Source organism: Melospiza melodia, chromosome 1, assembly GCF_035770615.1.
Source record: "Melospiza melodia melodia isolate bMelMel2 chromosome 1, bMelMel2.pri, whole genome shotgun sequence".
Lineage (NCBI taxonomy): Eukaryota > Metazoa > Chordata > Aves > Passeriformes > Passerellidae > Melospiza > Melospiza melodia.
In genome coordinates, this window is record NC_086194.1 from 152748560 (window position 1) to 152776195 (window position 27636).

Below are 27636 nucleotides of genomic sequence, written 5' to 3' on the forward strand. Positions count from 1 at the left end.
GACGCTCCCACATGGCTACTAAGTGCAGCAGGAACAGGCCAATATATTCAAGAGAGGGTGGCAGGAGGGGAGGGGAGAGGTTGTACAGGCAGAGGAACAGAAAGAATTTTCATTGACTGTGTAACCGGAAAATCAGCAACAGTTTTGGTTTGAGGTGTCCTTCCAGGAGGTTCAAAGGGTATTCTCCTTCTCTCTGCCCTGCCTGTGCCACCTCCTCTGGCTCCAGGAGGTCTGTGAAGGACCCACTAAGGAGGCAGCACAGCCAAGCATCTACAGGGGGCTCCATTTCAGCCCTTGTCTTCTGACAAATTTAATGATTTTTCTGATCACTTCTGGTTTCAAAAGTGTGTCATATTATTTTCCAGTACTCACACAGTTATCCAAGGAAAGAGCCCAGTATTCCAAAGGCTGTAATTGCACACACAGTTCAGAATGGGATTTGGAAAGTAAACTCCTGTGGCAAGTCCTAGAATGGGTGCTCAAAAGAACAGCAGTGTGGGTAGCAGTTTCTGTATTTACAGGTCCCCTTTGTGTTCAGCCATTGAGGAAAGAAAAGAAGGGGGGAAATGGGGTGATGGGAAGCACAAGCAGGAAGGCATCTGGAGGGAGCTGTGCCTCCACACTGTGTTCTCCCCACTGGGGGCCTCCCTGGGACAGATTTGTGGAAGGATTCCTGTAGGTGTGAGCCATGTAACTTGAAGCACCACTGAAGATGGCAGCACTATATGCCACCTTCACCTCCTTCCAGAACTGGCCCCATCCTCTTTGTAAAAATCTGGAGGTAGTAAGTAAGCAGGATAGCATTTTGCAAAAGCCATCTAATTTTCAGGAGGATGTAACATAAACTGTGGTCGTGTGTGCTCAATATTTCTTTGAAATTTGAGGCAGAGAATGCTCCTTGGACTTGGAAATTTTGTTTCCAGTAGCTATGTAGTTTTAGGGGGTGCAGATTGGCTTTCTTTGAAAAGAAAGCATTAGGCTTTCTTTGCCTCTGTAATGTGCAAGAAATTTTTGAATTTTGAATTTGAATTTTTTGAACTAGAAGATAGACACCTCATGACATCCTCTGCAAGACTTTTGTCCTGTGGTTATACCATTTCCTGTAAACATCTCATTGCTTTCAGTAAGGCAGAAATGAAGGTGGCTTTGCAGTACAGAATCATTGTAACAATGTGGTTGCACGGCTTTTTGGTGCTGGGTTCAATCCTTGAGAGCTCTTTGGGAATCTCACATATTGCCTCTCTTGCACCATTAGGCAGAACCTGATGGGCACAGCCTTCCTTGGCAGCCCAGGGGCACCAGTGCTCTCGTCTGTCCTGAGCAGATCTGCAGCTGCTCCCTGGGGACCGACTCCTCAGCTCTCTCCCTGCAGCCTCAGGAAAACTCAGCCTTGGTGTGCAACAGCCTGGGCCAGCTCTGTGGGGCTAAAGTGACTCTCATCTCTTTGCAGGAGCTGAAGCAAAGCATATTCCAGTATGCTTAAGCTGTGTGGACTTCAGTTTCTGCTTCTCATTCACTCGGTGAGTTACAGGTTTTCCTTTGTTTATCTGTGAGCAAACGGCAAAGGTTGCCTGGAGCCTCTGAGCTCTAATCCATGGGTGTGCCAGCCCGCAGGTCAGGCAGCCCTGGTGCCAGCGCAGTGGCTGTAACTCCGGGTGTGTCCCCAGCACAGGTGTGTGGCCCCCGCAGCAAGTCGAGAAGACATCTCAGTCATTGGGGGAATAAAAACTTCAAAAAGCCTAGAAAGCACAAATTTACTCATTTTCCCTCTTCTACTTCCTCTTTAGATATCACTGTTTCCAAAACATGAATTTCGTGCTAGAAAAGATTCAAACATACTGCAACAAATCATCAAAGAGTGAAAACATCAGTATCATGAGTTCTGCATTATAATCCATACATGTGCTGATGTATTAAATATATTCTAAGACATATAATGCCTCATAGCTTAAACTGTGCATGTTAATTTTGTATCCTTATTATTTGATTCCTGTGAATCCCATTTCAGAGGATTTTCTGGAACTGAAATGTATTAATTGTGTTCTTTATGGACCTTATGTATTAAATGCAAAAGATTTACTGATGTTTGTAAAGGCTACAGCAGTGGTGACTTCTACTTCACAATGAAAATTAACAGAAAAGATTGAAAAAATGCATGAAATTCAAGTTTAATAAAAAAAAAAAAAAAGCCTCAGAATATGGGGACCTTGAGGGCTGCTTCATGAGCACCTCCTTTTCCCTTCCCATTTCACAAACTGCTGTTTGTGGCAGTGCTGGCTCTTCCATGAAGTCACTCTGCAAGCCTTATAGCCATCTTCAGAAGATATACCAATGCATATGGACCAAGAGGTAAAGCCTCTTTCCCTTTCAAGCTCCTGAACAGTGATTCATGTGGTAGAAATATGTTTGGAAATATTTATGGTCCACATAAAGTAATTTTAATCAACAGAAGTGATATTGCTTACTTGTTTCACAGGCTGCACTTTGAACCTGTTGGGTTTTATAGCATCAGCCTTTGTTCCTCCATAGCAGGGAACATGATAAAGCAAAATCTGTCCATAGAAGAGACCCAGGAGCAGCCTGCAGGAACCAGGCTGTGCCAGCCTGTGTGACATGGGAATAGCTGTAGCAGGTCAGGCTCAGGGTCCTGATATCTGGTCCGTGGTGAGGCCAGCAGTCAGCATTTTGCAAAAATATTGAAAAGGTATCTGCAAAGTGCATTTTCCTGGATGCATAAGATTGCATTTGTTGATATTCTTCTGCTCTCACTATTATTCACTACCATCCTTCCCTCTCCTTCCTCAGCTCTCTGCTTTTCCCATTTTCAAAAGGAGTCACAAAGCCTTGTAGGCGAGCGGGACGGCATCTCTGGCTATTATTAAGAACAATATGGAATTATTGAAACACAACTTGTGACATACACACACAGAGCAGTGCTTTAGGGTGAATTGTGCTGAACTTTGCTGTGTTTTTGTCATAGGCAGAATCAAGTTTTCCCTTGGTAATATGCAGACTGCTTTTCTGTGAGAAATTGAATGGCTGTCCCAGCAGCAATAGGATCAAATCCAGAGGAAAAGTCATGCAGCAGAGAACACACACTCAAATCTGTGGTGTGATGGACAGGGTGGCAATGGTACTCTAAGTCTGTAAAGCAAAATAAATTAATTTTTACTATTGAAGAAAAGAAACTTGTTCAGCCAAATAATGGAGCCCTTATTCTGACAGGCAGACACTCAGTGTTGTCAAGATAGGTGGTGAAGACAGGGGAATTGGGGAATCTTGGTCTTTCCTTTCAAGAAACAGGCTGATTATCTGAACCATAGTGTGAATTGTCTTGTGTGCACGGCCTGCCCTGAGAGGCTCAATTTTGCTTTGTTTTTTTTTTTGTTTGGAAGCAAGAAAAGCCCTGAAATGTTAGGGCAGGAGTGTGGAGGTCTTTGGGCACTGGGGAGTGTGAGGTTAAAAATCTCATAAAAATTTGGTGGTAAAACCCCATGATGTTAGGACATTGCTAGCCCTTAGGAGGACAGAGGCTGAGACAGATTTGTGTGACAGATTTGCCAGCAGGTAAAAGCCAAAGATCTGAAGGTGACATTTGCTCTCTCTGTGGCTTGCATTCACATGCAATTGATGTGAAGGCACAGGGCCCAAGCGGCTTGCCCAGATGGCTGTGGCATGAGGGGGGTGCTGTAGGAACCCAGAGAGGGCCGCCTTATTCCCATACCTAAAAGATTTGATTTACTGGGGAAATTACAAGGGGTGCAGCCACAGCTCCTCCTCATCCCCAGGTGTGATGTTTGATTTCCAGACACACTTGTTTTCACAGGGCTTTGTGGTTCTTGGATAGGTCATGGATGGTCCTGCTGGGGACAAAGGGGAGATCCAGCAATGATTTTATGAATTCCCTTTTGCTCTCAGTCTACTTTAATCTATTTTCTTCTTCTGTTTGCACTTGAAGGTAGATCCAATCTCATTTAATTATGTAGTGGTCAAAAAAGGGCAGGGCACAAGCCTTTGTTCTCTAATTAATTAATAAATCTCACTGCTTTTAAAAATTATATATGCTAAAGAGCCTGGAGATGTTCAGTGCAAGCCTGGAAGAGTCTCTGCCCTTGTGCTGTAGCAGAAGAGCTCAAGGAGGCTCAGGGGTGGGGAGCTGCTGTTTGTGTGTGGCGGCTGCAGACATCCCTCATGTGCTTGCCTCCATCCCTCTCTCCCTCTCTCTCTCACAGGCCATGTGGCTTGGTCTGGAGGGCCTGAGTGTAACTGGGCCTCTGAAGGACATGGACTTCTCTGTGCAGGAAGGAGGAGGTCCACGCATCCTTCACCAGGTAACCAAGTGTCTCGTGTGATCCACTCTGGTCAAGCACCCCACAGCCTGCACACAGACACCACATGTGAAGGGTTGTCTCTGTGCTGGTGGGAAGAACAGTCCCTCAAGGGGATCCAAAATTAATTTTTAATTCCTCTCTCTGGGAATTCAAGAGGCTACATGCAAAGAGCAGGAGACAACCCCCTCTCAAACACATATTTAAGAGGATATCCTAAGACAGGGATTAATAAAATCAACATTCCTGGAGAATTTCTTTCCATATAACTTGTGTCATCATTTTCCTTTGACTCTGAGGTTTTCCTCCCAAAGCCATAACCACAGAAGGACAGATCCAGCTCCCAGGCAAATGGAGGATGTGTGTCATTTTTTTCCATTCCCATGCTCAGACAAAGTCTGTCCTAAGCAGACATTTGCTTTGGAAACAAACTGCAGTCGGGATTTCTTGCAGCATTCAGGAAACAATGTGAAAACTCCTCTGCTGAGGATCAGAAAAGAGCAGACTTGTTTGAGCAGACTCTTGGAATATCATTCTCCCAGCCAAACACATTGCTGGCAATAGATTTTAAAAGTCACAAAAGCATGAAATTATTTTTATTATGGTGAAAATGCTGAAAAAATTATGATTTTTCCCTCTGTTTTTGGTTTGGTTTTTTTTTCTTTTTCTTTCCATTGTAGTTCAAACTTGAGCCACCTGCTGTGAGTTTCAGAACATCTGGTGAAAAAGCTGGAATTATTGACATTGAGCCGAGGACAGGCATCCTGTATATCAATGGGTCTCTGGACTGGGAGACCCAACAAGTGCACAAGCTGCAGGTAAAAACTCAATAAAAAATAGGAAGGGAGAAGCATTCACATTTATCCTCTTTGGGTATACCTGGTAGTAAGAGAAATCGGTTGGAATTTGGAATCCTTTCTTTTGCCTATGTTTACAGGCAGGTTTTTCATTTTAATACCAAGATTTACTGGAAGACATATGGTTTTGTAGCTCTCAAAGACTGAATAGGAAAATGCTTCTTAGCAGAGGAAGGCTATGTTCAGAAAACAAAAATTGTGATGCCAACACAACCCTTTAGCTCTCCTAATATGAGGGGAATACTTGACTGGAAGTAAAATCTAACCTCATGAACGAGCTTTTCTTATTATCCCTGAAGGCTGATAGTGTGAATTCTATTTCTGGAGTGGAAAAATGAACTACTGTAATAATTTAGAAAGCTTACAACATACACGGTGACCAGCTGAGATCAGCTCAGTTGGTTAGAGCATGGTGCTAATAATGCCAGGGTTTGATCCTTGTATGGGCCATTCACTTCAGGGTTGGACTTAATGATCCTTGTGGGGCACTTCCAACTTGGAACATTCTGTGACTCTGTGAAACAATGTGAGTGAAAGACATTTAGGCAGAGAGGCACAGATCTAACCTCTGTCAGATAACAGCAGAAAGCTGTTGGGCAGATGTTGGACTCCAAGAAAGGAAAAAGCTTTGTGTGCTTGTCTGCTATTATACCTTTTTCATGAGGATCTCACTAGTGCAAACGCTGTTGGGAATGGAGCAGTGGATGGGCAGTCCTTGGGTCTCAGTGCATCCTTGTCCTCTTAAACAATGTCAGAAATGGTGCTGTCTTTTTCTGAGGCAGTAGCAGCTGAGAAAAAAATGATCATGAGAGGATCAGTATCTGAACAGACAAAGTACATGATGATTCTTTTAGCCAGCCTTAGCAGTCTTTCTAAAGTCTATCACTTCAGGTTTCATGGTTTCACATTCTCAGCTCTAAAGCACTCTTGGATTGGAAGTAGAGAGGGCAATTTCCTAGCCCCAGAAGTTAATAACCCAAAGCGTGTGAATCATTTATAGACAAAAAGTGATGACAGAATGAAAAAGTTATGCTTGGTTAGGCATAAATAATCATGATTTTATCTATTATGTGCAAACAAAATTAAGTGTGAGAGATATAATATATTCTTGGTGATTTAAAGGTAAAGAAGGCTGGAAAATAAGTCAAGTTGTGTAGAAAAAAATGTCATTAGAATTAAGAATTAATTTTTCTTTACTAACCCTTATATCAGACTATTTTTCTGATTTATATTTATAATAGCAATTCGTTATAAATGCAATATCATGTTGGATTTTCTCCTTGTTTGCTAGAAAGTACATATTGCTTTTTAAAGAAAAACATGAATTCGAAGCTGTACAAAAATACAAATAGTCTGCTGAAACTGGAAGTGGGAAATTGTCCTCTGAAAGGTGTCATCAGAAGCAGGAGTGGGTTATTTTATTTTGTTGGCATTGTATACTGTGACAAATTTTTGTCAGGGAGCTACAGTGGCAAATTTGTCCTGGTATGTGGAGCTACCGAGTGGTGGCTCTCACCAGATTTCCATGACAGTAAGAGTGACCTGGCATCTGACACCTTGATATTAATTTATGCCTTTTAACCTGTCTGCATGAAAATATTTACTTGTTGTTCCTTCTTTTTTCAAATCAGGTGGAAAGTCTGGATGAGAGTGGAGAGAGAGTTAAAGGTCCATATGCTGTTACAATACATGTGGAGGATATCAATGACAACCCCCCAGAATTTAACCAGACAAAGTACTATGGAGTAGTGAGGCAGAACTCTCGTCCAGGTAATTGCCACCATTATTAAATATTATCATTAATAGGAAGGTAGGTAAATTAAGCAGAAAGGTAAAGTGGTTGCTATACAAGCTGGAAAAAGATCAGTTTTTCTTCCCACAGGACTGTACAAAATAAGAGTGAAAGCTTCTATAATATAATGAAAGGGCAAAGAGGTGACCACTATATGGTGTGAAGGGATGAGCGCAGTCAGAAATATTTTTTATTACTTAGTCTTTGCAAGTGTCATTTAACAGACAAATATTGCTGCTCTGTCCATTGCTCTGGAAAAAAAAAAAAAAAAACACCAAAAAACAACAAAACCTTATGCTAGAAGGGGTTTAAAATTTAAAGGCTACCAAAGACTATACAGAAAGAGAAGGCTAAGACTATCTGAGTCTTTACATATCAGTGAAAGAAAGTGCCAGGGTAGATATGGGGTATGTGCTTACCATGAGTGATGCTTCTCAGAACATGGGCTAAACCTCAACATTTAGAAGTGAGTCTTGGATTATGAATTGTACTGATCCATACCAAAAGTCATGCAAGTATCAAAGAGCAGTAAGTTGGGACTTATATATTGGAAATAAAACAAAGGACTCATACAGTTGTTATTGCTGTGGCTATGGACTCAAGAAAAAACTTTTGCTAAATAATATGCATATAAACCTTCATGGAGTCAGAAAATTATTCTGAAACATATTACTGCAAACTCTTCAGTGCATCCAAGTCAAAAAGATTTTGAATGCTGCCCTGGTATGCAAAAGGTAAAAGTTGACTTACATTACTGGGTATTTCAATTATTTTTTTCACTGTATGATTGTTCTTTTATTGTATCTGTGCCACAGGTGATGCACCATTTTTATCAAGGTGCTTTGGGTTTCACTGATTTGTGTAAGAACTGCAAAGTGGCCTTAAGGAGAGATCCCAGTGAGCTGAATTCTGGGTTCAGGCACTCTTGTGTGATAGATAGCTCTCTGCTGATTTAACTCTGTCACCTTCTTCACCAGCTGGTCACCACACCTGTTGTGATCCTACTAAGCAGAGCTGGTGGAGGGCTGACTGTGGGATGGCATACAGCAGTGTAACCTCTGCACGTGGCTTCCCCTGGGAGATGCATTATGGAACAATGGCAGCTCCCCATAAGTTGCTTTCCTGGTTTGAGAGCTCTGCTCAAATGGATTATGTGTTAAGGTTCAGTCTCTTCTCTTACCACTGTTTCTTCTCCGATCCAAACAGGCAAGCCCTTCATGTATGTCCATGCCACTGACCGTGATGATCCTACAACTCTCCATGCACAGCTGTCTTACAGCATTCTCCATCATTTTCCCAACCCTTATGAAGAAATGCTTTTCCAGATTGATAATGCAACCGGAGCAATCTCACCAAGCAGAAAAGGTACATAAAAAGATTCTTGATTGCAAAGAGCAAGCGTGAGTTCTGGGATATGAGTAGGAACAACAAAACAACAACATGGGTCTGATGCTACATTGTGAATAAATGTAGTCAGTGGGACAGACTCCACTAAAGCCCTAGTTTTGGGGGACAGGTGTTTTGTCCCACCAAATTCAAGGGAAGTTAGCAGAAATGGAGATTGAGATCTAAAAGTACACTGAGAAGAGAGATAGATCCTCTGGCCTTCAGGACTCCACCATGTCATATCTTGGAATAAATTCTCTGCCATGAAATCTAGAAACCCAAAAGCAGTAACATGAAAAATGCCGAGAAAACTCAGCTGGACATGTGATCCCAACTGCATTGCAATGATTAGAAACTCCCATCTATTCTGCTGGGCTGAACAAGTGCCTAATGGGTCTAGGGCTGTTCAGGGATGCCTCTGCACAAAATGAGACCACAGCACAGAGGCCCCATATGATTCCATGCACATGAGGCTGTTGAGAGAACCCAGAGGAAGTGGCTTGCTGAGGTTGGTCCCAAAGGACCATCTAAGGAGTAAGTCTGAGCCAGTTAAAGAACCATAGTGCATGTAGGAGGCAATGGGCAGATGAACAGCCCCCACAGCCTCTGTGTCATTTCTCTTGACTCTTTGCTCTGTCTCTAGGCTCTTATTACTTGGATCCTCAAAAGCAGGACAACTTCATACTTGTTGTCTCCGTGAAGGACATGGCAGGGACGACAGCGAATGCTTTCACCAGCAGTGTTGATGTGAGCATCACTGTGAAGGAGAGCCTGTGGAAAGCTCCCCCCACCATCTACATCAAAGAAAACTCAACCCAGGTCCACCCTGTCAACATCAGCAAGGTACGGTCCTTGACCACACTCCATGAACTTCTCCTTGTGCCACACAATTGTTTCCTCACAACTAACTGTGAACGTGTCCCCGCTGCATCCAACACCAGATTCTTCAGAAGGACTTTGACACCTCCCAGTCATTTTTTTAATATGGCATCCTTTGGAAATGATTGTTAGTGGAGGTCTCATTGATTTTTTGTTAGCACAAAAGTTAATAGTTTGGAGGTGACTGAGATACAGTCAATACAAATACTAGACTGACTGAACTTTGCCTTTCAGTTTGGGACCAAAATCCAGTTATGGGTCCTCCAGGCTTTGAGCAAACCAAGAGATTTTTAGAGCTTATTTTGTGGTTAGCTTCTTCCACCTGCAGAAGAGCAGGGCAGGGAACCAGCTCCACAACAGCCCTGCTGTGGACAGTCCCTCACACTCAGGGACGCCTGCTGTGACTGGTTTTGTGTCATGCAGCACAACTGCTACACCAAAAGTACCTTGAAAGGACTGAAATACCCTCCTTCACATCCTGCATTCCCAATATTCCTCTTTTCACAGTTCAAGCACAAAATATTTTGCTGATAACTGCAGACCAATAGCAGTGTATACATGAGTACATATTAACTAACAAGCCAACAGCCTTTCAGAAATATTTGACTTTGAAAAATGCCTTGGCAGTGACACTCCTAATGCTGTCATCCCTTGAACATGGCAGGATTCCATGGATCCTGTTCACAAGAGTAACTGGCTTGGTGCTATTCTCAGTGGCAGCCCAAGGAAATACAGAATGAAAACAGGTAGAAAGAAGAGTAACATGTAAGGATGCACCCATTTTGGGGTCACTTGTATATACATTTCATTTGGGAGCCAATGTCATGTTGATTCTGCCCAGGGGAAAATGAAATGTAGCTGCTGCTATATAGAACATAAATGTTAATACTGACTCCATTAACTAAACAGTCTGTGTATTTAATTTCATTTTAAATGTGCGGCACCCCAAAAAAGAGCCTTTCTCATGAGCGTTGATGAATGTAAAGAGTGTGCATGCACCTATTTACAGATAGGTACCAGCTATTTGTTTGCACAGAATCACAGAATCATAGAATATACTGTATCGGAAGAGACCCATCAGGATCATCGAGTCCAACTTCTGGCCCTGCACAGGACACCCCAAGAGTCAGACCATGTGCCTGAGAGCATTGCCCAAATGCTTCTTGAACTAATGAAGGCTTAGTACTGTGACCACTTCCCTGGGGATCCTGTTTCAGTGCCCAGGAACCCTCTGGATGTAAAACCTTTTCTTGATATCTAACATAGAACTCCCCCAACTGAGCTTCCTCAAGTCCTGCCCCTGGTCATGAGAGTGAAGAGGTCAGTCCCACCCCTCTGCCTCCCCTCATGAGGATGTTGAGGTCTCCCCTCAGTCTCCTCCAGGCTGAACAAATCAAGTGTCCTCAACTGCTGCTACTAAGGCTTCCCTTCCAAACCCTTCACCATCCTTGTGGCCCTCCTTTGGACACTCTATAATAGCTTAATGCCTTTTTTATAATGTTGTGCCCAAAACTTCACACAATACTGGAGGTGAGGCTGCCCCAGCTCAGAGCAGAGCAGGACAATCCCCTCCCTTGCCTGGCTGGTGATGCTGTGCCTGATGCCCCCCCAGGACAGGGTTGGCCCTCCTGGCTGCCAGGGCACTGCTGACTCACATTCACCTTTCCAGTGACCAGGACCCCCAGGTCCCTTTCTGTGGTGCTGCTCTCCAGCCTCTCGTTCCCCAGGCTGTCTGTACATCCAGGACTGCCCCATCCCAGGGGCAGAACCTGGCACTTTGTTACAACTTCATACAGTTGATGACTGCCCATCTCTATAATTTATCAAGGTCTTTCTGCAGGGCCTCTCTGTCCTGGAAGGAGTTGGCAGCTCCTTCTAATTTAGTGCTGTTTCGTTGTTCCATTTCTCTGAATGAAATAAAAGCAAGCAACAGGCAGGAATAGAGAGTGTTAGGAGAGGAAATCATTAGTATCAAGATATTAAAACAAAAATAATGCTTTTTTCCTCATAATCACTCTTTATCTCCACATCACCAAATCCTTTTATAAAAAGATATGTGTTGTATCCCATCTGGACAGATGGAGAAACTGTGGCAAAGTGGCTTCAGCACACAATTCAGAGAGCAGAGGTGTATTATCAGTCTGATTTTCTGCAGTTCATCCTGAGAGCCCGCCAAACTGTTAATTTTCTGGTTTATGAAGCTAACAGGAATGCAGTTGTTTCTGTTTGTGGTCCAGAAATAATCCCTGTTAAATCTCACTCTACACTTCTAACTTCCTATCCTGATTTATTTTTTGGGGTTTTTTTTTAGGTGCAGTCAAATGAACCAGATGTAATTTATGGCATTTTTGAAAAAGAAAAGCTGCCAAGGCTTCCATTTTCCATCAGTGAGAATGGGGATATTTATGTGACCCAACCATTGGACAGGGAAGAAAAGGATGCTGTAAGTAAACACATAAAGCTTCACTGATGGCAGAGAGCACAGCAGGAAGCTGATTATTCGTGTGGGAGTAAATATGACAAAGCTCAGCAGAATGGAAGGGAGATGGGGAAGGGGAGAATAGATAAAAGTTTTGTCTCTTGTCACTTCTGTTTGGAAATTATGTGATATATGTGAAAGTTCATCCACCTATTATACTGTAAACGGGCTTCAGGTCCTTACCCTAGAGTGGGTCTGGCAGTAGCAATCCCTGCCCACAGCATATGTACAATGTACAGCATAGACCAGCTATGGCAGGGCTGTAGGTGCATGAGTAAGAGATAGGCAGTGGAGTGAAGGAGATCTATCTAGAGGTTTCAGATCTACTTCAGACCTTGGGGACCACAGATTTTAAAATCCTTTGAGAACTCAGCCCTCAGAAGCTAAAGGGTGATGGAAGAGCTCTGATTTAAACAGAAAACACTGAGCAAACTCATGAGATGATATTTCATATTCCTGTAGTTAGATACTAAGATGCAAAATATTGTCACAGTGGACATTCAAACCTTCTAATTGCCATATTCTTGTTGCAGTATACATTCTATGTGGTGTCAAAAGATAACACAGGAGAACTGGTGGAGAAGCCTTTGCAAATTCACATTATTGTGGAAGACATCAATGACAATCCCCCTGTGTGTCAGCAGGAGCTCACCATAATTGAAGTTCAAGAAAATGAAAAGGGAGGTAAGAAAAGAATTTCTGTTAATTTATACACCTCACTGTATTCATGCTGTTTCCAGCTGTGTGAAGGAAGCTAAAAAATCTGATCCCAAAGATTAAAAAATCTGATCCCAAAGATTAAAACATGACTGTCCCAGGGAAATGTTTTCCTGTGCAAATAGCCCTCCTGTTTTCCCTTCAATAATTCCTATGGAAAGGATTTCAAGAACCTGAGAAGGACAGAGACAAAACACCTACTTTAAAAATGCTGTTTTATTTAAAATATAAAACTGCATTTTCCCACAAGCACAGATTTGGATAACTGCTTAGACTGTGTAAAGAAAAACACCTCTTTTATTACCAGTACAAGAAATACTGTTCTTAAAGTGGTATGAGCCCATTTTCCCTCATCCAGCTGCAGCTCCAGCATAAAGCCTCTGACTTCAATGGACCATTACCAAAATCCTCCAATGTCTTGACATCAGTTATTTGGTTTCAGGACTCAAGAGTCTGCTGTTAGTCTTTTGGACTGCCCTGACCTCAAACCAGTATGTTGGGAGGCTAAAGCAAAAACTCCCAATAGTGAAAAGATTGCATGTCCATTAAAGTGTTTTCCATACAGCTTTATTTTTATTGGCCCTCTACGCTTTGCACTGGCATCACTGTTGTCACTGTGCACTTCTGTGGAGACATGGAGCCACTGCACTCTGTCTGATTCCCATCTCTGCTCTGCTACAGGGAGTAATATCGGCACCGTGTTTGCTACGGACATGGATGAGGAGGACAGCCTTAACTCTCGTCTGCATTTCAAAATCCAAAGTCAGGAACCTGAATTCCCCACAAATAATCTCTTCTATATTCAGCAAGACACCGGGACTTTGCTATTAGCTGGCCGTTCCTTAAGCAAGCGTGAATCAGCCAAGTATTTCTTGAAGGTCCTGGTGACAGATCCTCGTAAGTAATGCCTGCTGTTACACTTTGGAAAAACTCTGTCCACACTGGCAGGACTTGTGTTCAGTGTCTAAGGGATGTGGGGAGACAAGGAGGATTTGCTGAATAGGCAGTAGCACTGAGAGCTGTCTTGCTCTGGCATGGTACTTGTCCTGTTCTTGAGATGCAGGGAGATGAATCATGATTCACAATGCAAGCATGGAAGGGAACCAGCTCTAGGACAGAGTGTGGCTAAATTGGGAAGCTTGTTAACAAGTACTTCAGAAGGAGATTTCCTTCCACAGGGGGAAAAAAATGAAGAGATCATGATTGTGGTTTTCCCCACATCTTTCAAAGGGACTTAACTGGAAAAAAAAAATCAAGAAATTAAACACAGCTGCTCAGACAGTCCAGATAATATTTTAAAACATTAAGAGAATATTAAGCTGAAAAAAACTTTAAAAATTATCTTGTTCCTTATGTAAATTGTCATGAGTCCTTTGTGATTCACTGAATGGAAAGGAAATCAAACTTCATACCAAAGCTTAAAGCTTTGTGCTGGAATCCCTACAGTCAGGCAAAACTTGTGCATGAAGGAACTGGCATGGAAAGATGTCTGTAAATGAAATGGTATCATTTTGGCAGATGATGGAAAACGTTCCAGAGGGAGGAAGCTGGTGATTTGTCTTGAATGCTTATTTGAACTCCATCCAAACAATGTTGTTTAGAATTTTCCTCAACTTTCAGCTCATGAGGCATGTTCCATCTATATATGGGTATATTATGCTTCTAAAATCACGACCTGCCATTGGTTTGGGTGCCCCTGCTCAGGTAGTGATTAGATTTACATGAATCTGAAATCTGCCTGTAACAAAACTGGGGGTGCTGCCTGATGACCAAGAGGACAAGGGAGCATTAACAACCCAGGGCTTACTTTTTGACATGGAAAAGTTATACTGAGACAGCTAACACAATTCATAGCTATCATCATCCTGGAAAACAGATACGGTTTTAAAAAGTGAGGGAAATGAAACAGGATGGGACAGTGCTGGAGAAATGGGGAAGATCAATGGTAAGAAGTGAGGTTGTCATTGACTAAGAGATATCTGAGATAAGTGCTTCTCTCAATTTAGTGCTTAGATTGGGCAATCTGGCAATCTCACTTTTGCTCACAGGGAACCCTTCTGGAGGAGAGTTAGTTTTGGCAGAAAGGCTGGTGTGATATTGTTTGTCTCTTTCCATGCAGAATTCGAAACAATCTGTAATGTGGAAGTACACGTCATCGACATCAATGATGAAATTCCCATCTTTAGCAATTCAGATGTGAGTACTTTTAACACCATTTTGGATGTTCCAATAACTTTTGACAAGGATTTGAGCATGCCTTCAATGTTTATAGGATGTCAGCAGGAAACTAGCCCTTTACAGACAAAGTAATAGAGTAAATATTAGTAAAAACAAAGGTAAAATATTGCTGCAAGTCCGCATATAAACTCTATCTAGACAGTGATCAATGAAACAGATTAACAGTAATTATGAAATTTAAGGTAATTTGCTCAGTGGAAAACTGTGTACAGAAAGAAATTTTTCTATTAAATTAGTTTATTCCAGAAATGCAAGTTCTGAAGGGAAGTGGGGAAGAAAAGGCTTTAAAATTAATCAAACAGCTAAATGGAAAAAAATGCTGGTGTCTCCCAAGTACCTTTCCAAACACAGCACCAGTGTACCCAAAACAGCCAGAAGATAAATGGGAATCAAAAGTCCTGTGTGGTTTGGCCAGAAACAGTGGTCCAATGATCCATGCCCAAACCTGATTCCGGGATGGGTGTCAGGCTCTTGCCTTTTCTCTGGTGGAGGTGCTGGCATCTGGCAGAGACCTGCAGACATTTCATGACTTCTGCCTGATGGCCCAAGCCTCCTGGCAGACACTGGAGTGGCTGAAGTACTTACACAGAGGTGTCCCAGCTCCCACCACTCCTGCAGGCCCTGTAGGTGGTGGGCTCAGGAGAGCTGTCTGGCCTGTCAGGCACAGTTGTCCTTTCAGGGAAGCTGTGTTGGTGTTTGGGCCTTGCAGACTGTATTGCCCATCTCTCAGTTGATGGCAATGGCAGCCCAGTCTCATGCAGACAAGGTTTTACACCATCTCACCACAAGATCTTGGTCCAGGACCTGGTCTCAATGTGAGGCTTCTGGGCAAGGGCACACATTAAACAGTCAGAGGAGCTGGGATGCCAATGTGGCAACAACCTATGGTGCATGAAGCAGTCAAATATTTAACAATGAGTGGCCAGGGTGCTCACAGGGTACAGAGAAGCTGTACTATCCCTTCTGCATGATCATGGGCTGGTTTTCACAGCGGAACTAAAGATTTGGGACTGGTGCTGTACTAGTGGCACTGACAAGATCCCATTACCTACGATAAATATGTGGCTAAAAAGCTTCCCTCCTTTGTGTTGCTGCTGTGGGTTAAAATAAATCCACACATGTGGGTCACAAGCTTGTGGTTGTGCTGAAATTCTTATCCACAAATGGTTGTGCTGAAGTTCTTATCCACAAACAGTATGTCATGTTTCAATGACACCTCTCTCTCTTCAGTATGGCAGTGTGACTCTGGCAGAAGATAGCCCAATAGGAAGTCCGATATTAGAAATTGAAGCAACTGATGGAGATGAGCCTGCCACAGGGAGTTCCCTCATCATTTACCAAGTGAAGGAAGGTGATCCAAACAACACGTTCATCATAGAGACAGACTCTGAAACAAACCGAGGGTTCATCAGGATTAACAAGGTGAATAGATGGATTTATTCTTCTCCTTTAGTGTTACTTATTTGTTATACACAGTTATTGCCCTGTGGAATTTGTGAGGAGGTGAGGACTGGTGGTGGAGTAGGGACATCCTAAGCATGGTGCGGCCTGCAGGAGGCTCCACTTTTGGACTCAGGCTCTGTGTCTGTGCAGTGCTCACACACACACACCTACCCTCCTGCCTTTGCTGTGCCCTCACCACCACCAGCAGCTCCCTCCACTGGCTCTGCTGCTGGCTGCTTCTCCAGAAGAGCAGATTCTGGCCGATGAAGTAGGTCTTTATGCACCATAATGACAAAAAAAAACCAAAACGTTATTTTAGTGATTTTGCAGCAGCATTTCTGGACAAGAGAAAGCCAGCTAATGCTTCCACGACTGTGGTGGTAGTGGTGGGCTGTGAAGGGGCAGATTCTCCTCCCTGCAGTTGCTCTGGCCATTAGTGGCCTTTGCAAAGCAAGGGGCAAGTGTAGCCAGCATGTCTCAATGTCAGCATGGAGATGTAGTTTGTTCCTGATGAGGGGAACATTAACTGTGACCAAGCCAAGGACAGCGTGTGCTGCAGTAGGTGGCACAGCCCATATGCTGAATGCTGGAGACAGGAATATAAGGAACACTTTTTGCTGCATCCATGAATTTTAATAACGAAATCACTCTCCCTTTGAAGTGAACCTTCTCAAAGGTGCTTGGACTATGGCTCCAGAAAGCTACCACTCATTTTCCAAGGGGTGCTGTATTGTGTGCCTCCAGCCTGTGTGCTGGCCAAGTGCAGGCAGAGGCAGCGTTTGGTGAACCATCTTCAGCATCAACATCAGCATCAGCCTCTTTTTTTCCCAAGGAGGAAGCTGTGAGAAACTCTGTGATGTAACAACCCTTGTATGACTTTTGGCACCCGGAGGTCGTTTGAGACCTTCTCATACAGAGCTATAAATACTATTTCTGTAAACAGGATATTGTTATTAAACTTAGTCGGGCAGGTGGCAACATTATTAGAAAATGCAGTTGCTGAGGACACCTCTAAACAGGCATATGGTTTCATTTAAATGGAACATTCCCAATGAATTTTCTCCTGTCAGCTGTCCTTTATTTTGCCTGCAATTTGGGATGCAATCTCCTCCTTGAGAAGAGGGGGACATTTTAGTTTCTCATTGGAGCTCCCCACAGCAGCAGAGCCATTGCTTCACAAACCCTTTTTTTTCCTAATTCATCCAGGCTCTTGATTTTGAAACAATGCCTGTGTACAACCTGGTGATCAATGCCACAAACCCCGAGCCGCTGGTGAAAGGTGTGAAGTACAACTCGAGCTCTCTCACCAAGTTAAAAGTTTCTGTGACAAATGTGGATGAGCCACCTGCTTTCCGGATGCCATTTTACGAAACAGAGGTGTCTGAAGACATTCCTGTCAATACCTTGGTCATGACGGTGGAGGCCTATGATCCTGAAGGGGATTCTGTACGGTAAAAAACAGTGACTGTGATTAATTAATTCAATTTAGGGTTTCAAAAATGGTTCAAAAGGACATGCAAGGAAAAGATGCCTAATACTTGGCATGTGGAAAAATATTGCTTTTACAGAACTCCTATCTCCTAGTAGAAGGGGGATGTGTGGTGGGGTAGGGGCTAGCGACACTCCTGCAGCTGGGTAGTACTTTTCTGACCAGATTTGTCTCTGTACTGTGCCAAACATCAGTCTTGAAACAGGAAACCACAAGGGAAGCAGGCTAATTTATTTGTCCAGGAAAAAGATAGAGCTGGACTGAGAGTATCAAGGCTCCATGTCCACAATGCCTTTATCAAAAAAATGAGGCATATACTGTGTACCCCTGAACCAGTAGGAGAGTAGCTGCTTTTCACGTCACACAGGAAACAACCAAAATGCACAACCTCAACTTTTTCTCCACCAAAATACACATCCTCAAGTCTACAACTGAAAAAGAATTCATTTTCTTTCCTAACTGTCAGAAATGATGCATCTCTTTCTGTTGTGGATGCAAAGCTCTGTGTAAGACAACTCCTGTGCTGTGTTGCACGGTGTAAATGTACCTTACACAGCAGAGTCAGATGGAGGAGTTATTTGTGACTTTTGCTGTACAATTCCCAGCTGGAACTCTGAACAGATCAGCTCAAAATAAACAGTTCTTGAAATTTAACTGAAATTCAGCAAAACACCAAGTGGTTAATGGAGTTGCACAATGTGACTCTTAGGCCTCCTGTGGGTTCTTATTCCCAGAGATTTCTCATCTGGCTTTCTACTTGCCCCTAACTTTTGGGAACTTATCATGTTTGGCCTTCTGTCAAACTAGTTTGAAAGGGAGCCACATAGTCCAGAAGCTCTGGGGGATGATGACAGAGACATATGACAGGAATTTAGCTATACATAAACCACATTTCTGCTAAAAATAGGTTAAAGAGCATAAAATAAAAAGTATGAAAAGTAGAAGATGTACAAGCATGCTGTTTCTAGTATAAAGGGTACTGAAAGAACAAAAACATTGAATGAGAAGGTCTGGTAGCTTCTATTCAAGCAAGTGCCTGTGCTTTAACTGGGTCATATGTTCATGGTTAAATTTGTGTAAGTAAATACCCAGGGACCTTGGTGATTATTTAAACAATGATATAAATGCAATTATGTGGTGATGCATAAAGCACACTGTGTTCCAAGGCTGCCCCAATGGTGGTAACATTGGCTTCTCCAGACTGCCAGAAGATAATCACCATGGTTCTCCTTGGGGTCCTGGTCCCTCCTCAATCCACAGAAGGGTTCCTGGCTGCACTGGCCCCTCTGTTCCCCAGCCCTTGGCTTGTGGCCCCATCAAAACCAACGTGTGGGAGATGTGATGGGGTGAGATGGACATGGGGCTTGGACAAATCATACTTCTGGACTGAAAGCTCAGTGCCATCCCATGTTCCCCATTTAGAAGGAAAGTGGAATTGCAAGCACACAGGCTACAGCAGAGATGGCATTTCTGTAGTTCTGCTCTCACTCTTATTCTGGATGATTTTGGCCTCTCTTTCTCTGTCTATGTCTCCTGGTTGGCTGTAGTATCGCAGTACTGTGACTCTTCCAAGAACCTTCTCTTTCAGTACAACTGTAATCAAGCTTCTTACATAAAGTCACCAAAGACGTATTTGCTTTGTTGGAATTTTTTCCCAGTTTGGAACAGTATATATGATTTTTCCCCCTCCCTATTTCTTTCCAAAGGTACTTCTTGGAAGGTGACGTGAGGAAATGGCTGAGAATCGATTCAGCCACTGGGCAGGTATACACTGCTTTGCCTTTGGATCGAGAAACTGGAGAAATATACCGAATAGAGGTTGTTGCATCAGAGCTAAGTAAGTGATGAAACAACTAAATATACACACAGAGGAATCCCCTGTCCTTACTCTTTTATGAGGAATTATCATACCTACCATGACTAAACCCATGAAAAATACTGGAACATGTAATCTCAGATATACATCCTGTGGTGTATCCTTAGAAGTATATATTTTTTAAGAATTTAATTTCCTGAAGAACTCTTGATGCTGTTGATAACAAGGATTAAAATAGCTTTCATGAAGTTGGGTATGGTCTTATATTTGCTTGAACCACATGACATATAGAGAAGATTCAAATTTTTTCACTGTTTTCAGTATCAATATTTTCTGCTGCTTTTTTCTCTAGAGCTTGAAGATTTTAGTCTTTCTCCTAGGTATGATTAGGCTTCCTGAAAACATACCCAGAGAGTAGTTTGTAACCTTCTACAGAATTTCATTTTGTTACAGTTAAAACGAATACTCTGTCAGATCTGAAATATATTAGGACTTCTAGTTCCAGCCATTAAATCTTTCAATTTTGGCTTGCATTTTCTGTCTATAGAAGAGGGGTGGGAAACTCAAGGCATTTCATGCTTAAGAGCGCTCCAAAGAGCACTGGTCACTTTGGATGTGACTGCTTGCTAGACATGATGGAAATGACAGATTACTAGACAAGATCTGCCTCCTTTCCCTTGCTAGCGTTCTGTAGCTTGCAAGAACTGGTGGTAAATAAACAATGCTCGTTAAAAAGTAGTGGCAACTGCCACAAATCCCTCAGGACCTCCTGAGACCTTGTTTCTGCCACCTTTATACAGAACACCACCTTTCAGTGCCTATCTGATGATGTACCTCTCTGATAGCTGCAAATGCAACAGCCCAGAGTGTAAATCCAAGATGTGCATGTAACTTTGCATTCTGTTAAACTCGACAGATAATGCAGCTCAGAAATCCAAAGCATTGTTGACTCTACACTTACGTGATGTGAATGACAACTACCCACAAATAGCTACGGATTATCCTGCTTTCTTCTGCTACCCAGTCAGCGGAGGAGAGAGAACTCTCATTCAAGCTACTGATGCTGATGAACAATTCTTTTATTCAAAATTTACTTTTTCCCTTGCGGATGACATGAATGCAAGAAATAATTGGGAAATCTCAAAATTCAATGGTAAGCTAATTCAGCTGTTCTTACAATGATATGGGACTCACTTGGTACTCTGGTGAATATGAAGAATTACAGAATTCCTTTTCACTGTTATTATTGCATAACCAGTGTCCCACATAGAAAAAAAATTGGGTTGTTGAGAACACCAAAGTCATTAATTATTTTTTGCAAGAGGTAAAATCCAGTATGTTGCAAGCTATAATTTCATTAGTATTTTTGAGAGAAGAAGAATGTAAATATGAAATATATGTATTTAATGAATACAATTCACTACTGAAAAAGAAATAGAACAGTTTGCAAACTGTACATTTCTGACATTTCATGCAAAAGGAAGTCCTGTCTCACAAAGTGAATGGAGCTCTTTGAAGGGGACAGTAAGCACATGAATAAGTGCTTGGCTGATAGAGCCTGTCTGAATTAATAAAACATGTTTGATGAATTGTCCCACTAGAGAAAGCTGGGTTGCCACAAATTTAAAGTTATGAAAGAATAAATAATAATTTAAAATTCTGGACTTGGAGTAAACAGTCAGCTCTTGCAGTGAAGGGAGTTCATGTGTAGTTTTCCAAAGGTTTTTTGCTGGGATCTGCATAACTCAATACATATGGATGTGCAATGAGGAGGCAAAGTTTACTCATTATACAAAGTTATTTGAGTAGGAGCCAAGCGTGAAGAATTCTTCCAAGACTGAGTTGGTTGAACAATAAAATTCACAGGTGCTAGTGAACCCTGGACTCCCAAATTCACTTTTGAAATCATGGGTGCTGAGCTGGCCATTATGAATCAGGAAGGAGAACTACAAGCAGTTCCATGGAAATGTGAGATCAGCAGTATTCAAATAAACAGGTCAAATATTGAGGATTACCAGGAAACAACCGGAGAAGAAACCTGAGGACATCATTATGCCCCTGTATAAATCCATAATTTCTTCAAGCTTTGAACTCCAGTCCCTCTATCTCTATCATAAAAATGCAGTATAAATGGAAACAGGTTTAGATAAGGTGACAAGGATAATCAGAGTTATAGAATGGCCTGATATAAGGAAGTGTATAGGAGCAGCAAAGTAAGCTACTACTTTTAATCGTGGAAGACAGTAGGGAAAGAATGTAATAGAGAGATACAAAATTATGAATGCTCTGGTCAGGGTGGCCAAGGTTCATCCTTTGCTCTCTCTTCCAGTGCACAAACCTGGGACTCTTAAGTGAAGTTTGTGGAGTTATTTACAGTGCAGATAGAATGAGGAGGTAGCTGACTTGGGAACTTGCTATTGCAGGGTGTTGCGTGTGCAGAAATCTTCTACAAGTTCAAAGCAAGAAATTACATCTTGCTCAAGAAGTCCTTGAGCTGAAAATGTTTAAAGGGTGAGAAGGAGGAGGAAGTAAAACACATGCTTTCTTTTTCATTGTAATCTCCAACCAGATACTTATATCAACAGACTTTTGATCTGATCCCAATGGCTGGTTTTACCTTTTCCAGTTTTTAAAGAGTCTTAGATGTGACAGTGTAAGTTCACTAGAAGGATGGTCTGTCCTGCATTTCCTTGGGAACAAATTAAGCTGGTTGTGGTCTCTGTGTGCACAGGGGACTATTCCAGGTTCACATGGGATGCTATCAGTGTAGCACTACCCAAGATCAGATTTGGCCTGATGTAGAAATTAGGAAGGAAATTTTATAATCATATTATGATGACGGCCAGACGAGGCTTGCAGGTATTCCCTTTTTACTTAATGTCTGCAAACCAATGAGATCCTGGAAGACATTGAGGAAAACAGGAATTACTATCATGTGCAAAGCAGCCTTAAAAAAAAAAAAGTCCACTTGCAGCTGGTATGAAAGCTGAGCTAACTTTCTTTCTTGTGCTGACCTGAATGTCCCATTTCTTACTTACAGCTACTCACGCTTACCTGTCCCTGAAACATGCTAACTTTGAAGAGAAGGTGTATGATGTTCCAATAATACTTAATGACAATGGAAAACCGCCTTTGGAAAACAAAGTGAATCTTAAAGGTATTCTATGCACACAACTATTACCTTCAAGAGAGCAGTTACATTTATAAATAACCAAATGTGGCCACTAAACTTCTCATTAACCTCATGGCATTTCCTTTTGCAGTAAGCATCTGCAAGTGTTCCAGTGAAAATTCATGTTTTATTGACATAGACCGTCAGCACTCCTGGCCAACCGCTGGGCAGGCAATTGGGATTCTGCTTGCAGTCCTGATCATCATTGGTAAGTCACTTCTTCCTGGCTGATTTGAAGCCAGACCTCTGAGATATGATGGTGCTGCTGCATTTCTGACAGGAAGTCACTTGTTGGGTGAAGACTTGTCAAGCATGTTGCAGAATGAGTGAAAGAGGGAAGATCCCATGATTGTGTATCGTGATGGCTGCAAACTTCTAAGGTTTTGGTTGTAAGAAAAATATCCAATGGCACAACAACCAGTTGGGACAGAAGAAACTGCTGAACCTCTAGTATAGTGTCATTTCATTGCTACTTACTGCCCTTTGCCTGTCAGAGAGGGGATTTGAGTTTTGTCTTGGGCATCCAGATTATAGGAAAAATAGTGAAGCTTCCTACTTATGGTATCTGTACCTGTAGCTTATAGTCATCATTTTATTTTTCTATTTCAGCTTTACAGGTTTACATCTTTCATATTCATTCTAACAGTGATAAAGAGGAAATAAATTTATATACAGTATAACAAACTCATAATGATTTTAAAAGATCAAATGATACATTATATATGAGGGACTGCATCTCAAGACAAACATACAAATCCCTGCACAGAGGGAGGGGGGGGCTAAAACAGACACTTTGCCATCTGGTCAGACCCTAGAGGAAAAGTTTTCCTTTGTGGGAAGGTCTCTGAGCCCCAAGGCATCTGATCCTGCCTAGCACTGACTGGATTGATGCTCTTGGTCTCATGCTGCATGGTCCTTCCTCAAAGCTGCTTCTGTTCAAGAGCACTGTGGATAGTACAGGGCAGTGTCATGGCCCTTGCTGGAACAATTTTTCAGAAAGTTTTCTCTCCCCTTTACTGACAAACATTCTCTCTTTTTCAGGTGCCATTTTAGCAGGTGTGTTTTTCCACATGAGATACAAAGAGAAAAAAGAAAAGAGCCATCCCAAGGATGCAAAAGATAATGCTGAACTCAACAGACTGACTTAATGACTGTTTCATCAAGAGACAAAACCGCCCTTTGGGTTGTCAATGAGTGAACTGTGAACCTTCCAAAGCCCAGAGATGTGCTATCACAAAAACAAAAAAACCATGCAAAAGTAGACTCCCAGGGGTTTGGCCTCACTTTTGTACATAATAGTCTTTAGTCACAAAACATAAAACATATGTAATCTTTAGCCATTAACGAGCTTATCAGCTTTGACTAAAGTGTTAACTATGACAGCACCAAATGCTGAGCTCCTTCAGGGATCTATACACTGGACCAGTCTCCTTCATCTGACTGCTGATGTAAATATCGACTTTACAGAGGACTACATTTTGTTGACCTGCACATATTTGTCTCTTTCCAATTCTGTAAGTCACTGAACAGCAGACTGGGGAATAGTCCTGTGCTACATTTGAAGATACTCCATGAAGTTGTAGGAATCAGTCTGACTCTCAGCAAAGGAGATCCCAAATTTATTGCAATCTGTAATCTGTCCTGGGCCTTGCCTGCTTACATTATATTGAATTTGTACCATCAATGTGATATTTCAATTTTTCTTTTTTGATATCCCATAAAGTAAAACAAGTTTGTGAAGTACCATGGCCTTTCATTACAGTTTCCAAGTTAAAAAAAACTCCTATGCCGAGTCATGTAGGTAATATACTGTTTCATCATACTGCTGCAAATATTGCTCTTGCCCCTTACACATAAGATAAGAATAAAAAGTTTCTTTAAAGATTTTAGTCCCTGCTTATTTTATAAAATAAATAAAAAATGAGAGAGTGCATGAGAGCAAACCATTGCTGCTTGGTTCTCTATTGTATTTAACCCTTACTTTCACCTAATACAGATTAAAAATGGCTCTTAGGCCAGACTATGTGTCCAGCTGATTCCAGATGCAATGATTGCTGGAGCCACATCTATCCTAGTTACAGTAAAATGTATTTGAACCCAGAGTTATACCCAGAGAAAAAAGCCTTTCTCCTGACAGCATGCCTATAGAAGGGCATTTTTGGTGACAGTTTGAGGAAGGCTTTTCTTTTAAGCTATAAATAAAAGCTGAAAAATATTGTGTTAAACCGAAAAGACAGTATACTTTTGAAAACATTCAAGAAAAGGTCATATGGAAGAGAGCATATTTGTTTACCCAGAGTTTTTTTAATGGCTTTTGCATGGAGCACAGAACTAGAAAGAAAAGAGCACTTTTTTGGTAGGGTTGCACTTATAATAGGTTTTCCTAGAATGTTGCCAGCAAAAACTTTGCTTTTGGGCTTCAGCAACACAACCCAATTGTTGTACCTCTTGCCCCAGCTTCCCCAGCTGTTGGAGCTCTGTTATTTGCTGGGGGGGCTCACTGCTGGAATGTATTTATTTTATGATGGGAATGTAATCCATTATATTTGGAAAGTATGACATTCAGTTACGTCAGTGTGTCCAGGGATTAAGATTAGTATATTGTTTTATAAATAAAGGAGCCAAAGATCAGCAGTCGTTGTACTTGTGTATACCAACACGGCTTTATCTGAAGATGGGGAAAATGTGCAGAAGTTCCCCTTTGCTCTGTCTCCCTGACCTCTCTTTGTGTTTGCTAAGTTTACTTGAGTGCATCTCCTATTTTGAACTATTTCTTTTCTGGAGAAGGGTCAAAATTTTTCTTTTCCTCATTTACCTACATTCAGGACTGGTTTGACAGCAGGACCTGTCCCTGTCCCCAGCCTAACATTTCCTCTGTTTCTTGTGTCTCATGGGGTAATTCACTGCACCCTCTCCCACCTGCCCACAGACTGGTTGAAAGCAGAGCCCCTCAGACCAGCAAAAATGTTCCCCCTCCTCAGGAACACATTTTCAGTCTTAAAGACTTTCAGTCTCAGTGCACTGGGAATCAGCCCTCCTGCAGGTATTTACTAAATGCTGTTCACGGGAGGTAGGAGAGTCTGAAGGAAACCCCTTCGGGGCGCTCCTTCTCTGGCATCTCCCTGGGGTGACATTCCCGGGGCTGAGCACGCTTGCTGCTGCAATGGCCCCTTGACAGCCCACACCTCTGCCTGCTCCAGGGCACAGGCAGGGCCTGCAGCACCGTGCCTGCCTCACCCACCTCTGTCCCCTTCCCCAGCCCACCTGCCACAAGCCTCTGTGCTCAAGGGATTTGGGATGTTCATGCTTGCAGGGGCATACCCAAGCAGTTCAGCTGCTGGCTGACCTGTGCCTGGGCAACCATTGCTTCTTAGTGCTGCTCAAACTGTTCTAACTTAAACAAAATTAAAAAAAAAAAAAACAAAACCAAAAAAACCCCATCATTTCCAATCCTGACACAAATATTCTCATTTTTTTCAACTTTCTTCTGCCTGCCTGCCAGAACTTCTCCTCCAGGGTTTATTTAACCCAGTCCTGCTCTGTCCTTCACTGGTTCAGTCTTTTTTGGGAGCCAGACAAAACTTCTCACCCAGCCTTAACTCTCCCCCTGCGTCAGACTGCTGCCCCCAGCCTCCGCTCCAGAGGACAAACTCAGTTTTCTTTGGGTCTCTGGAGAGGAAGAGAAGCAATACTTATTATTATTCCTTCCCACCATGCTTCCCACCAACTCCAGCTGGTTCCCAGGTCCCTGCAGGGGTGGCAGACATTAGGACATTTTGCCCTTGTACTTGCTCCTAGTTCAAGGATGAGCATTACTTTTTGAGCTCCTCAAAATCTGGACAATGTCTGTGAGTCACTGCATCCTCCAAAGTTGTTTCATTAACACTTACTGGACAGCATAAACTGCACTTTACATATAAAAGTGCAAAGCTATGGACAGCATTGAAACAAGAATTTTCTTGTTTAAAAAGATTTAAACAAATATATAGTTCTCGGAAGTTGGCCACCTTATTACTTTTTAAACACCTTGGAAATATTCCCTTCTATTAATTCTATTTCTTTTTTTCAGCTTGAATAATATATATTGTATACTGGCATGACTTTCACACCTGCAGGAATAACTAGGAAGTAATTAGGAAAAGCTGAAGCAGTGCTTTAAATATATGATTCTTACAAGAAAAGGGTAGACATGCGAAAGCTCTCCTGATTTATATCCACAAATTCTTAGAATAGCTTTATACATTGACAGGAGGACAAATTTTAAAAACAACGTTGATGACTTTGGACTCCAGTTTTGCCAAGAATAATATCACACAAGAAGTCCAGTGATGAAATCTGCTGAGAATATGTCCTCTGGCACTGCTCCTTTCCATGGCTCCTCCTCCAAGCCTGCAGCATCTCATTAAAACGTTTACAGATGGCAAAAGATGTTTCAGTGCTTTCTAATTCTTTTTTACAAGATTAGAGACTTATCAGGCTTTTGATTATCTCCAGGATTAATGGCATACATTAATTAAACTGTCATTATGCCTCTTTTTCCACCCTTTGTAAATATAAACTTGAAAAGTAAGAACAAGATTTTTATCTGTGTTTATAGAACAAATGCCACAGGACAGCAGCTTTGGGGGGTGGGGAACGTGTGCTGATTCCACGTTGTGAAGGAGAGTCCATCAGCCCTCACAGTACGAGGCTACCGCAGTGCCTGGTAACGGGGACCAGGGTGGGGCAGCCCCTGGGGATGGGTGGGCAGGGCTGTGTGCCCTCAGCACGGCTGGGGTGGCTGTGCCGTGCAGCTGGCTGGAGCCACCGGCACATCCCCTCCCGTGTCTGGGGAGCAAACTCTCCCCATACCTGGGGAATGCAGAGAGAAATGTGCTTTCACCCAAAAAATGGCTCTGCAGTGAACTGTGCTGCTGGGGCAGGCAAGCACCATGTGCAAGAGCAGAGAGGGAGTTGAGGTGGGATTGGGAAACTGGCTGATAAAGAGCAACTGGTTTTGGCTGAAAGCTGATGAGTACTCTTCCAATCCCTCTGTGCAGC

General features: G+C 42.4%; 1 protein-coding gene across 1 annotated transcript; it reads left to right on the forward strand.

Annotated features, from left to right (window-relative positions):
* The first annotated feature begins 1116 nt into the window (after positions 1–1116).
* CDH17 (cadherin 17) lies at positions 1117–24478 on the forward strand. The gene is made up of 17 exons (XM_063178329.1): positions 1117–1520; positions 4233–4331; positions 5009–5146; positions 6817–6955; positions 8184–8342; positions 9007–9206; positions 11554–11685; positions 12255–12405; positions 13120–13335; positions 14558–14634; positions 15907–16098; positions 17326–17570; positions 19315–19445; positions 20341–20577; positions 22465–22581; positions 22688–22804; positions 23638–24478. The coding sequence occupies exons 1-17, from the start codon at positions 1476–1478 to the stop codon at positions 23742–23744; spliced, it is 2502 nt and encodes an 833-aa protein (XP_063034399.1). The 5' UTR covers positions 1117–1475; the 3' UTR covers positions 23745–24478.
* The last annotated feature ends 3158 nt before the right edge of the window (positions 24479–27636 follow it).

What these genes read in the sequence shown, in the direction of transcription:
- CDH17 (XM_063178329.1), top strand. Translation starts at nt 1,476, where the DNA reads ATGCTTAAGCTGTGTGGACTTCAGTTTCTGCTTCTCATTCACTCG. An exon ending in TTCTGCTTCTCATTCACTCG is followed by an intron (nt 1,521 to 4,232) that starts GTGAGTTACAGG and finishes TCTCTCTCACAG; the next exon opens with GCCATGTGGCTTGGTCTGGA. An exon ending in CCATCTTTAGCAATTCAGAT is followed by an intron (nt 14,635 to 15,906) that starts GTGAGTACTTTT and finishes CTCTCTCTTCAG; the next exon opens with TATGGCAGTGTGACTCTGGC.